The 12,931-nt window shown below is 40.3% G+C and overlaps 1 protein-coding gene across 3 annotated transcripts in view; it reads left to right on the top strand.

Moving 5' to 3' along the window:
• afap1l1a (actin filament associated protein 1-like 1a) overlaps positions 1–12,931 on the top strand; it is a 202,567-nt gene that overhangs the window by 128,604 nt on the left and 61,032 nt on the right. For all 3 annotated transcript variants that reach the window (XM_072263718.1, XM_072263717.1, XM_072263719.1), the window contains exons 7-8: positions 2,982–3,193; positions 7,593–7,772. In XM_072263718.1, the coding sequence (XP_072119819.1) occupies positions 2,982–3,193; positions 7,593–7,772 (392 nt within the window). The remainder of the gene's footprint in view (positions 1–2,981; positions 3,194–7,592; positions 7,773–12,931) is intronic.

Raw genomic sequence — 12,931 nt, 5'->3', positions numbered from 1 at the left:
AGAAAGTCTTTCCAATGAAACTATTCTGTAAGATGATCCAACTTGTGACTAAAATGTGCTAGTTTTGAAATTCAGAGCTTTAAGCATCAGAACAGAATTAACTGATATGTTTTTTTGTCTCTGTGACATTGTTGATGAGCATTCATTAAATTTACAAAGCTTTGGCCCTTCCTAAAATCTGGCCACTGTCAAAAACATTTACAAAGGAACACAGTGGGAAGGAGGGAAGTGGAAATGGGTGTGGTGTATGTGCTGATGGTAATTGTGGAAATCTTGTTTCCAATCCACACTAAATAGGGTTTTCCAGTGAGGAAATCTAGGATTCAGTTGCATAGTGAGGCACTGAGGCCCAAGTCTCGGTCAGTAGTGATGAGCTTCGAGGGAATGATAGTGCTGAATGCTGAGCTGTAATCAATGAAGAGCATCCTGACATATGCCTCTTCTTTGACCAGGTATTTCAGAGCTATTTCAGAGAAGAGCCAAACAAATGACATCTGCTATTGACCTGTTAAACAGTACAGCAGTGGAACAGGCCTAATAGCTCACAAACTAATCAGGCTAATGACGTCCAATCCCTTCTAACTGCTCATGGTCTTTATGCTCCATTCTGTGCATTTTAGGCATCCGTTAGTCTTGCGAGACCATGGATCTGCGCCTGGAAAGTCTTCACTTTCCAAGGCGCGGGCCTGGGCAAGGTTGTATGGAACACCAGCAGTTGCCCATGCTTGCAAGTCTCTTTTCTCCACGACACCAATGTTGTCCAAGGGAAGGGCATTGGGCCCATACAGCTTGGCACCAGTGTCGTCGCAGAGCAATGTGTGATTAAGTGCCTTGCTCAAGAACACAACACGTTCCCTCGGCTGGGGCTCAAACTCATGACCTTCAGGTAGCTAGTCCAATGCCTTAACCACTTGGCCACGTGGTTATTCTGTGCATATTCATGTTGTAAACTCCTCTGTTGATTCTGTTAACACCACCACTCCTGGTAGTATATTCCAGGCACCCACCATACTCTTTTAAAAAAACTTGCCCTCGTATTTCCTTTGAACTTTCCTCTTCTCACCCCTAGAGACTGACATTTTGACCCTGGGGACAAAGACACTGGCTGTCTTCTCCAAATATGCCTCTCAAAATCTCGTAAACTTTAGTCAGGTCTCTGCTCAGCTTCTGTCACTCAGGAGAAAACAATGCTAGTTTGTCCAAATTCTACGCATCGCACATGCCCTCTAATCCAGGCAGCATCCTGGTAAATTTTTTCTGCACCCTTTCAATAGACTCCACATTCTTCCTGTAATAGGATGCTAGAATTTAACTGCAATACTCCAGGTACTTGGATGCATTGCTCTAGATGCAGCCTTGCCGGTCTTTACATCTGTACATTTGCTGTGGAGGTGGTGTTGGAGCGTGATGATTGGTACTAATATTTATCAAACTAAAAAATTATAAATAACTACAATTTTCCAAAAGATTAAAATTGCTGAGAAGAGGCATCAAGGTGTCTGAAGTAAAAGATGGATTAAAGCTGTGAGTGGGGACCCTGTGGACAGGGTTTTTGGTTTTTTCAGCCTGATTCTACCCTGTTCTGTGCAGGATAGCTGGTGTTGCAGTCAGCGGGCTCATAACAAGAACTTGATTCATACTCTTGTTCATTTTCTTCTTACTCTTCTAAGCGCTCTTCTGGGACATGATCCTATCTATGCCATTCCCAGTATATTCCCTCAATGGACATTAATCACGTGCAAACTTTGAGAGACTATTTGCCTTAGCAGTCAAGCTAGATAATATCTGCAAATTACATTCCCAGATGTACTGTATATTTCTATTCATTTGTTGTCTTGACAATTCAAAGTCACTTTTACCAATACCAAACCTCACTCACCCCATCACTGAAATGTTCCCACAACTTATGGACTCACTTTCAAGGATTCTGCATCTCATGTTCTCAACATTTTTTGCTTATTTATTTATTATCATATTTTTTCTCTTTTCTATTTGCACAGTTTGTTGTCTTTTGCACACTGGTTGTTTGTCCGTCCTGTTGGGTGTGGTCTTTCATTAATTTTATTGTGTTTCTTGGATTTGTTGTGCATGCTGCAAGAAAATGAACGTCAGGGTTGTATATGGTGACATCTATCTATTTTGATAATAAAATTGCTTTGAACTTTGATATTGTTTATAGCATTATTCATTCATCTAAGCAAGAGAAATAAATAAAACTAAGAAATTAACTAAATACGTATAATTGGTGTAACCATTTCCTTCAGTACAGATGGAATGAAGAATTGGGTTCATTTGACAGTAATAGAATAAAATGACTCTCGAATGTACTATGGTATAGAATGTACTATGGTAATCCATAGTATGGTTCATCAATGGTTAAATAAGATGGGTTAAAAGAGTAAGAGTCTCAAATATGTAAAAGGAATAAAGAAGAACAGAAAATTAGCAGTGTTAGTGACTAGCAACACACATCAAAGTTGCTGGTGAACGCAGCAGGCCAGGCAGCATCTCTAGGAAGAGGTACAGTCGACGTTTCAGGCCGAGACCCTTCGTCAGGACTCGTTAGTGTTAGTGACTAGATTCCTATTGGTTTCTTTCATCTTGACATCTCCAATTCTGTTTCCCTTCCAGTTTTCAATAAGTTAATCCATCACTTATTCATTCTCTCCTGGTCTCCAGCTTATAAAAGATTTTCGCTTTTGTTCTCTCTTCTCCAGTGTCCTTCTGCATCACTTCAAACTGATTTTACAACTAACTTTTTCTGGTACTAAGGAAAAGTCATCAATCAGAAATTTTAGCTGTTTCTCTCTCTGTAAGCGGTGCCTGGCCTGCTGGATATTTCCATCATTTTCTGTTTTATTTGATCAGAATGTGGTTAATAAAAATGCAGAATGTGAACAGAACATGAAGTTCTTCATGCCATTTCAGTGTTACTGAGTTCCTAATAGGTTGTAACAAAATGCCCCAATTACTTCACCTAGACAATGACTCAGATGTAATGAGCAGCTCGTATGAATCTTATGATGATGAAGAGGAAGACGGAAAAGGCCAACAACTAACCCACCAATGGCCATCAGAGGAAGCTTCCATGGACTTGGTGAAAGATTGCAGCATCTGTGCCTTCCTGCTAAGAAAGAAACGCTTTGGGCAGTGGGCCAAGCAGCTCTGTGTCATTAAGGAAAACCGACTACTGGTAAGATGACGTCAAACTTTTAATGGGACACCTTACCATGGAAGCACATTTTTGTATTTTAACCACTTAACTACTGAGTCATTATCAAACGTTCTTTTGAGGTTAAAGCAGCCAAATGCCTTTATTTTTCAGGGAAAAATAATTGAAATGTAATTTAAAGTACAGTCTATATTACTTAAGAGGAAGATTGCTACAATATTCAGGAATATTACAACAAAAAATGCTGATGAACGCAGCAGGCCAGGCAGCATCTCTAGGAAGAGGTACAGTTGATGTTTCGAGCCGAGACCCTTCGTCAGGACTAACTGAAAGAAGAGATAGAGGGAAGCGATTTATCTCTTCTTTCAGTTAGCCCTGACGAAGGGCCTCAGCCCGAAACGTCAACTGTACCTCTTCCTATAGATGCTGCCCGACCTGCTGCGTTCATCAGCATTTTTTGTGTGTGTGTTGCTTGAATTTCCAGCATCTGCAGATTTTCTCGTGTTTGCGTTCAGGAATATTACTGTAGATAAATAACCTATGTGCATTTTTAAACCCTGTGTTCTGAAAATACATCATTTTTACCTTATTAATTAGGTTTTGAACAAGTTTCAAAGATCGCATAACTGTAAAAACATGCACTTCCTGAACATATGATTTTTATTGGAGGTGATGATGGAGCAGTCAATTAGGATGCAGATGTAATAATGAATCAGCTCACTGTTGGATCTGTCAGCAGTGCCACAGGAGAACTACGTGGTTATGCTCAGAAGGAAACAGGCTCGATATAATGCACCAATAGCACTGAATACAACCCCAAGTTATATGCCAATATAGGCCTTTAACATTTAGATAGAACTCAGATCATTATAACAAGATTGCCTAAATCCAATTTCAGCTAGACGTGTCAAAGCAATATTTTTATTTTGAAAATGAAACCATTTGTCTGCTCTCTCTACATTCATGACTGTGTGGGGAAGCAGTCTGCAGATGACACCACTGTTGCCAGTAAAATCTCAGATAGCGATGAGGAGGCATACAGGAGTGAGATTGAGTAGTGTTGCACAGCAAATTCACACTCAGCGTCAGCGATACAGAGGAATTGATTGTGAACTTCAGGAAGGAGAAGTCGGGAGAAGACGCACCAGTCCTTACTGAGGGCATCGGCAGTGGAAAGAATGAGCAGCTTTAAGTTCTGGGTGTCAAATACCATTACTGAGGAGATCTGAAGAACTGCACGCCATTCAGAAACAATTTCTTCCCCTCTGCCATCAGATTTTTGAACACCATGAACACTCCATGAACACTACCTCATTATTCCTTCTTTTTGCACTATTTATTTATTTTGTAATTTATAGTAATTTTCTGGCTTCACAAATCAGCAGATTTCACATCATAGAAGACAGTGATATCAAACCTGATTCTTGATTCTGCTTCTATTGAAAGAACACAAAATTTGTGGCTTCTGAACATTGCTTTAGTTAACGTATAATTTTAGTATAGATGACAATAGTTAGCAGATTTAATTTTGGATTGCAACAACAGATACAACTACTGTAATATGTTTAGTAGTACGGTACAGAAGTATATTTTTAGATACCCCTAGTTAACAAACTTTTAATGCATACAGGTCAACTCCACTTGTTCCTCCAAAACCATTCTACTACGACTTCACTAAATACAGAAATAGGGAAGAAAAGGAAAACAAGAAAAACATTGGTGTATGGGGCAGCAATTTGCAAAGCTTCAAAGCAAAATTGTGTTTAACATGAAAGTAAAATAGCTAATCAAGTGACTGTTAATCTGACTAGTTAGGCAGTGGAAGTTAATGAGATAATATAGTCAGGCCCAGTCATGTCAAGACAAAGAAGTATACTTTGTTCTAGGTTGAAGGTGAACATAACAAGACTTAATATTTAGATCAAATTAACCTATCAACCTTAAAATCTTTGAATTTTGTTTACAATTTTCACTCATGTGTATTCCATTACGACAGTAAAGTGCATTATTTAGTATTTAGTCCTGATCTCTCTGTATAAAAAAAATTGGAAATCAACTTGAGTGGCAAAAGTGCAATTCAAATTATTGTCACTGATACAATTTGTGAAATATGTTGTTTTGTCACAGCAGTACAATGCAGGCATCACAAAGGACCATGTTACAATAAAAATACATAAATATGCAAAAGAGGAATAGCAAGGCTGTGTTTATGGATTTATTGACCATTCAGAATTCTGTCAGCAGAGAGGAAGAGGCTGCTTCTAAAACATGGAGTTTAGCTTTCTCAGGCTCCTGCACATCCTCACTGATCATAGTAATGAGAAGGGGGCATGTCCCGAATGGTGAGGTTCCTTCACGATAGATGCCACCATCTTGAGGCACTGCCTTTGAAAGATGTCCTTGATGGTGGGGATGCTTGAGCCTGTGATGGAGCTGGCTGAGTTTACAACCCTCTGAGGCATCTAAGAATCCTGTACATTGCACCTCCACATCAGACAGTGATGCAACCAGTCAGAATGCTCTCCACAGTACATCTGTAGAAATTTGCTAAAGTCTTTGATAACATAATAAATCTCCTCAAACTCTTAATGGTGCATTAGCGCTGATGTGCATCAGTATGGTGGACCCTGGATAGATCCTCTGAGATGTTGTCACCCAGGAATTTGAAACTGCTCACCTTTTCCACCACTGACCACTCAATGAGGATTGGTGGGTGTTCTGACTTCCCCTTCCTGAAGCCTACAATCAATTCTTGGTCTTGATGACATTGAGTGTAAGGTCATTATTGCAACACTACTTGACCAGTGAATCTATTTTGCTCCTATATGCCTCCTCATTGCCATCTGACATTCTGCCAAAAACAGCATGTTTATGCTGACAAATGTATAGATGGCATTTAAGCTATGCCTAGCAATACAGGCATGAATGTTGGGAGATTAGAGCAGTGGGCTAAGCACTCGTGCTTGAGGTACACCTGTGTTGATTGTCAGTGAAGGGAAGATGTTATCACTAACTCATACTGACTGTGGCCTCCTGATAAGGAAGTCAAGAATCCTTTTGCTGAGGACGGTACAGAGACCCGGGTTTTGAAGCTTGTTGATTAGTTTGGAGGGTTTTAAAAATCAGTTTTAAAAATGTAAGTTGAGAACAGGGTTAATGGTCGGTTACTTAAGAGTGTGGATGAACAGAGGGACCTTGGGGTTCAAATCCATACATCCCTCAAGGTCGCTGCACAGGTTGATAGGATAGTTAAGAAGGCCTATGGGATGCTACGCTTCATTAATAAGTGGATTGTGTTCAGTTCTGGTCACCTCACTATAGGAAGGATGTGGAAACTATGGAGAGGGTGCAGAGGAGATTTACCAGGATGTTGCCTGGATTGGAAAACAAGTCTTATGAGGCAAGGTTATCAGAGCTGGGACTTTTCTCTTTGGAGCGTAGAAGAATGAGAGGGGACTTGATAGAGGTCTACAAGATTATGAGAGGCATAGACAGGGTGGATAGCCAGTACCTATTTTCCAGGGCATGAATAGCAAAAATCAGAGGGCATATGTACAAAGTTAAGAGAGGGAAGTTTAGGGGAGACATCGGGGTAAGTTTTTTACACAGAGGGTTGTGGGTGCCTGGAATGACTTGCCAGGGATGGTGGTGGAGGCTAAAACGTTAGGGGTATTTAAGGGCCTCTTGGACAGGCACATGGATGAAAGAAAAATAGAGGATTACGGGGTAGTGTGGGTTTAGTACTTCTTTTGTTTTTAGGAATATATGGGTCGGCACAACATAGAGGGCCAAAGGGCCTGTACTGTGCTGTAGTATTCTAGTGTTTAGTGCTAACACTACTTATACATTATCTGCAAATGAAAAGACTTTGCATGGTTTATTCTTGTATATAGTTTTATTATGAATAAAGATTATTTTAATAAAATAAGTTAGACACTTCTGTTAAGTATAAATATACTCCAATTAAATCATAAAGTCAGCAAATAAAACTCTTCTTTGTTTGAACACATCAATAAGGTAATATTATTCTATCTCTTAGCATTTGTTACAAGGTTTTTAAATATTTTGAATAACGTTAAAATTACATTGACAGTCACACATGACATTACCTATGTTCGAAATAAGTAGTATTGTTGCATCGTCAGTTCAGAGGATATAACTTAGTGTCTGAAGATAATACTCTGTTAATGGGAAACTTCCTACAGCTTTTTCCAGACATCATCTTGGGAAAACTGATGGGATGTATGAATATATTTGGCATACTTGGCAATTGCTGCTGTATTAAATAACCAAAAAGCACACCATTAAGTCATGTTATTCATTAATAGTTAATTTGGTGCATATGTTGAGGAAAATGTGTTGTTTTTATGCTGAAGGGTTTCTTTCAAAGAAGAAATAATGTACATTTCCCTTTCCTCAGTGTTACAAAAGCTCCAAGGACCATCAGCCTCACATGGAGCTGCCACTGAACACGTGCCATGTTATTTATGTGCCTAAAGATGGTCGACGCAAAAAACATGAACTAAGATTCTCACAGCCAGGAACTGAAGCCCTTGTATTAGCAGTACAAAGCAAGGAACAAGCAGAGGAATGGTTAAAGGTATTGGCAACAATTTATAGTATGTATACAAATTACGACTACCAAATCTTTGACTCTTCAATATGCCCTCACATGGTCAATAGAGTTTGAATCATCAGAGGATGCTTCTGATTGGCTAAAGCATGTCTAATCCACTATTACATTACTGGTGATCATGACAAGGAGGGATTTCTACACAAGAATTGGGATGTTGATGTTGTGTAAGACATCGATGAGGCCAAACTTGGAGTAGTGTGTGCAGTTCAGGTCGCCTACAAGAAAGATATCAATAAGATTGAAAGAGTACAGATAAGATTTACAAGGATGTTGCTGGGAATTAAGAACCTGAGTTTTAAGGAAAGGTTGAGAAAGATTTTTTTTCCTGGAGCATTGAAGAGAATATGGGGAGATTTTATAGAGGTATGCAAAATGATGGCACATGTAGATAGGGTAAATACAAGAAGGCTTTTTCCACTGAGTTTGGGTAAAACTGGTACTGGAGATCATAGGTTAAGGGCAAAGAGTGAAATGTTTAAGGGAAACCTGAAGGTGAAATTCTTCTTGAAGAGGATGATGCAAGTGTGGAATGAGCTACCAGTGGAAGTCTGGGTGTGGGGTTGATTTCAACTTTTAAGAGAAGTTGGATACATACATGGATGTGAGGGGTATGGAGGGATGTGATCCAGGTGTGGGTCGATGGCACTAGGAAAAGATCCAGTTGGCATGGACTAGATGGGCCAAAGGGCCTGTTTCTGTGCTGTCGTACTCTTTGACAATGACTCTTCATGTAGCAGTTTTTTTCCGAATGTCAATGTTCAGTGTTTAAGAACTGCATATATTTTGTTTGGAAATGAATAACTGAAGCAATTCCTTGCCCAAAAGATAGTGATTGAAGCATCCATTTCCCTACCTCTTTCACTTTCTAATGACTTCAGATTAGAATAATCCTCAATGGGCAACAGTGACTTTTTACTTTGCTGATGTTTCAGCTGATTTCAAAAGTTCAATGTGCGAATCTAATTAAATGATCCATGACAAAATGAAAATGAGTACAATAAATACACCACTAAATGTCACATGAACAAATAAAATTCATGTCAATTTATCAAGCTTAAATTACTGTTGCCACCATTCTAAGACACATGCTTTGAGCGTTCACGTAATATTCTGCAGTCAGCGATTTTAGCAAAAATGTTGATTATTGCCTATTAAAAAAAGAAAGAGATTAATTAACAGTTTAAGTGTGGATCCATTTTAATCAGCAACCGTAATGTCCACTTGATGTAAAGGAATATATTCATTATTCTCTGTTGCTCCCAGCCCATGACATACCTGCCCCTGAATAAAACAGAAAATACTAGAACAAAAGGCAACTATATTTAAATATAAGAACGTAAGAAATACGAGCAGGAGTAGGCATCTCGTCTATTGAACCTGTTCTGCCATTCAATACGATCATGGCTGATCTGTTGTGGACTGAGCTCCACCTACCTGTCTTTTCCCCATAATCCTTATTTCAAAGGTTCAAGATTCAATGATTCAAAGTACACTTATTATCAAAGAATGTATAAATTATACAACCTTGAGATTTGTCTGCTTACGGACAACTACAAAGTGAGAAACTGGAAAGAAACTAATAAAAAAAAGACCAACACCCAATGCACAGCAAAAGAGGAAAAAACACAAATGCAAACAATAGATGTGAGCGATAGCATTGCGAACCAAATTGAGCCCTTAGATCCGATTCCCCGGAGTAAGCCCAAGCCTCAGTCTGACTTCATCATATTAGCGGGGCAAATCACGGCAGCCGGGGCAGTCTCACAGCCTCGGCGTCATGGAGAGAGGAGTGAATATCACAGGAGAGTGAGCAAAATAGGCCGGAATCTCACCTCTGGTCCCAAAACCCTGCCTTTCCAGTCCATCTGGGCCAGGTTTAGATTGACCAAACAGCAGATCATGCCTCACATTAGGACCCAGGCCCCACGGAAGCGAAGCAGGTGAGTCCGCACTTTGTGGGAACATTGATGATGGGGCAAGTGAAGCTAAGTGAGGTTATCCCCTGTAGTTCAGAAGCCTGATGACTGAGGGGTAACAACTGTTCCTGAACCTAGTGGTATGGCTCCTGAAGCTCCTGTACCTTCTTCCTGGTGGCAGCATCGAGAAGAGAGCATGTCCAAGGCGGTGGGAGTCCCTGATAATGGATGCTACTTTCCTGTGACGATGCTTCATGTAAATATGCTCATTAATAGTGGCGGTCTTTACCTTTGATGAACTGGGCCATATCCACTACTTCTTGTAGGATTTTCCATTTAGGGCATCAGTGTTTCCATACCAAGCTGTGATGTAGCCTGTCAATACACTCTCCACTACTCATCTATGGAAGTTTTAGATGTCATGCCAAATCTTTGCAAACTCTGAAGGAAGTAGAGGTGCTGCTATGCTTTCCTTGTAATTATACTTAAGTGCTGGGCCCAGGACAGGTCCCCAGAAATAATAACACAGAGAAATTTGAGGTTGCTGACCCTCTCCACCTCTGATCCTCCAGTGAGGACCGGGTCCTGGACCTCTGGTTTCCTCCCCCTGAAGTCAATAGTCAGCTCCTTGTTCTTGCTGACATTGATTAAGAGGTTGTTGTGGTACCACTCAGTCAGATTTTCAATTTCCCTCCTATTTGCTGATTTATCACCACTTTTGATTCAACTTACGACAGTGGTGTTGTTAGCAAATTTGAATATGGCACTGGAGCTGTGCTTAGCCACACAGTCATAGGTGTAAAGCGAGTAGAGCAGGGGGCTAAGCACACAGCCTTGTAGTGCATCTGTGCTGATGGAGATCATGGAGATGTTGTTGTCAATCTGAACAGATGTATTCAAGGCCACAAGAAAACACTTTATTCGAAGTAGCACAAATGCAATACAGAAAGGAAAACAAATATCTACAGTAATAGTAGTACAGAAATCAAAATAATGCTTATCATCCACTAAACAAGCCGATTTCTGCAATGTTAGAGGGGAGCTACAGATCTGACAACCTTACACAAGCCTGTTTTCTCTCCCTTTAACTCTGATTCAATGTACTTTCTCCTATCTTCTCAGCACTAGTGCCAGCTGTGACCTAGCCTAATGCAAAACTCTCCCAGTTGCACAAAGGAAGTGCCCCTTTTTATACCCTTCAAACCCCCTACACTAGTATTTTCCACCCCTTGGTGGTACCAGCTGCATCCTCCTTATCTCTTATGACCTCCAGCCCAGACAAACATGCTTTTCACCTTTTTCCAATATTATGGCTACAGACTTGTACTTCCTTGACTTTCTCAAAAAGTTGCTGTGAACTAGTTCTCTTGTGCTTCCTCAAAACAATCCCACCCCAAGCGAACCCCATTTTGTCTTGAAGACTTCCATTTTATTTTAACATATACCAAAGAGGAATCACATTTAATTTTTTCCTTGCACTCCACTCCTTGATTGCTCATTGGTGTACTACACAAAAATTACGATAAATACAAATTAACCAGAATTATTATAGCATAGTTGAACTATGGCATTATAATACAAATCCTATCTAAGCAATAAGTTAAAATAAACTGCACTATAAACACAAACTAATATGATTAGTTCACGTCCATTATTTGTTCCCCAGTGCCACACATTATTTTGAATAATGTAAGCCGAATTGCGATTAATCATGATTAAATTTCATGAGGGTGTGTATTGTAACAAAATGCGTTTTCTTCTATATCTGGTCTTTGTGTATTCTTCTCGCATGTCCAGACAGTGACCTCCACTCAGGAGAGGGTCCGTGCTGTTGACAAGACTAATTCTAGGGCTGTTGTTTTTCTTGAGAGAAAACAGAGTATATGTTATTATCAGCCTTACAAAGATTTAAGTCATTCTTCTTTGGTCAATTTCTCCTTGTTTAAACACACCAGATAGTTTTTCCCTTGTACTGATATCTAGTAAGTATTACTGTCTCCATTTGCTACAATCTCCTCCTTGCAAAATGAAGAATTTGAAATGTGCACTTGTACTTTATCTCCTACCATGGGGGCCCCTTCTCCAGAGTCTGTTCCCTCCTCTGGTTCTGAGGTACATTTAATCATCTTGGTCATCAGCTATCCTTGAGGTTGTTCAGGTTATACAAGGCTTGGGATAATATATGCCACCCCTGTAAAGTGTGAGTTGGTGTCAATAAACAAATCTGTTGTTTTAAAGGTCATTAATTCTGTCAGTCAGCCCTGATGCTTAGGGTAATGAGGTATTTGATATACCCGATGAACGCCTTTATTGGCAGCTGAGTCTTTCACAGTTTGTCCTGAGAAATGAGACCTATTATCCAGTTGTATTTCTTGAGGGTCCCCATAATAACTAACTAACTTCTGCAATCCCTTCAGAATATGATCTTGGTCAACTTTTAAATGAAGAATTGCCATTAACAGACATGGTGTCAACCATGGTAAGCAAATATTTAAATTGTTGCTGCTATGGTGAGGGTCCAGTGTAATCAATCTGCCATACCTGGGCTGGACCAGCCCCCTTTTTAATATGGGTAGTCAGCTTCTCAGGGAGTGCTTGTCTTTTAACTTGCTGACAAATATCACATGCAATTTTGTCTGCACCATCTGTCCCTGCAGCACATTCATTCCAATAATATTTTCAGGTAATGCAGCTATCAGTACCCAGGCTTCCATCAGCTGTCCCACCCCAATTCCCAATCGGACTGCCTTTCCTGTGCTTTTGTTATATTTCCTCCCGAGCCCTCCACTCACACCAGAGGCCCCTGATGCCAGTCAGGGTTTCCCCTTATAACCAAATGTTCAGTACCTGTGTCCAACCTTCTACTCGACATTCCCCGAAAGTGCTTCCCATCCTCTCCATTGACTTCAAAACTCTGAGGTCTTTGCTTCGCATCGTCAATCCTGTTTCCATGCCGCTGATTCAATATCTCCTCATCCTCATCTAAACCTGTCCACCATTCTGATGGAAACCCCTCAAACTATCCTCTTCCAGCAAAGCCAAGCCCACCGGCGCCCTCCAACATCTGGGAGGGCAACACACAGGCAATACGTTAGCCACTGCTACAAAGCCATAGGCCCCAGAGCTTCAGTCTCAGTCTCATCCTCAGGTATGTCCTGTTGTTCGCAAAAGATAGCGCCTGTTATGTTGAGTCCAGCTGATTACGCT

This window comes from Mobula birostris, chromosome 7 (assembly GCF_030028105.1).
Source record: "Mobula birostris isolate sMobBir1 chromosome 7, sMobBir1.hap1, whole genome shotgun sequence".
In the NCBI taxonomy this organism is placed as follows: domain Eukaryota; kingdom Metazoa; phylum Chordata; class Chondrichthyes; order Myliobatiformes; family Myliobatidae; genus Mobula; species Mobula birostris.
This window is presented reverse-complemented; position numbering and strand designations above follow the sequence as displayed.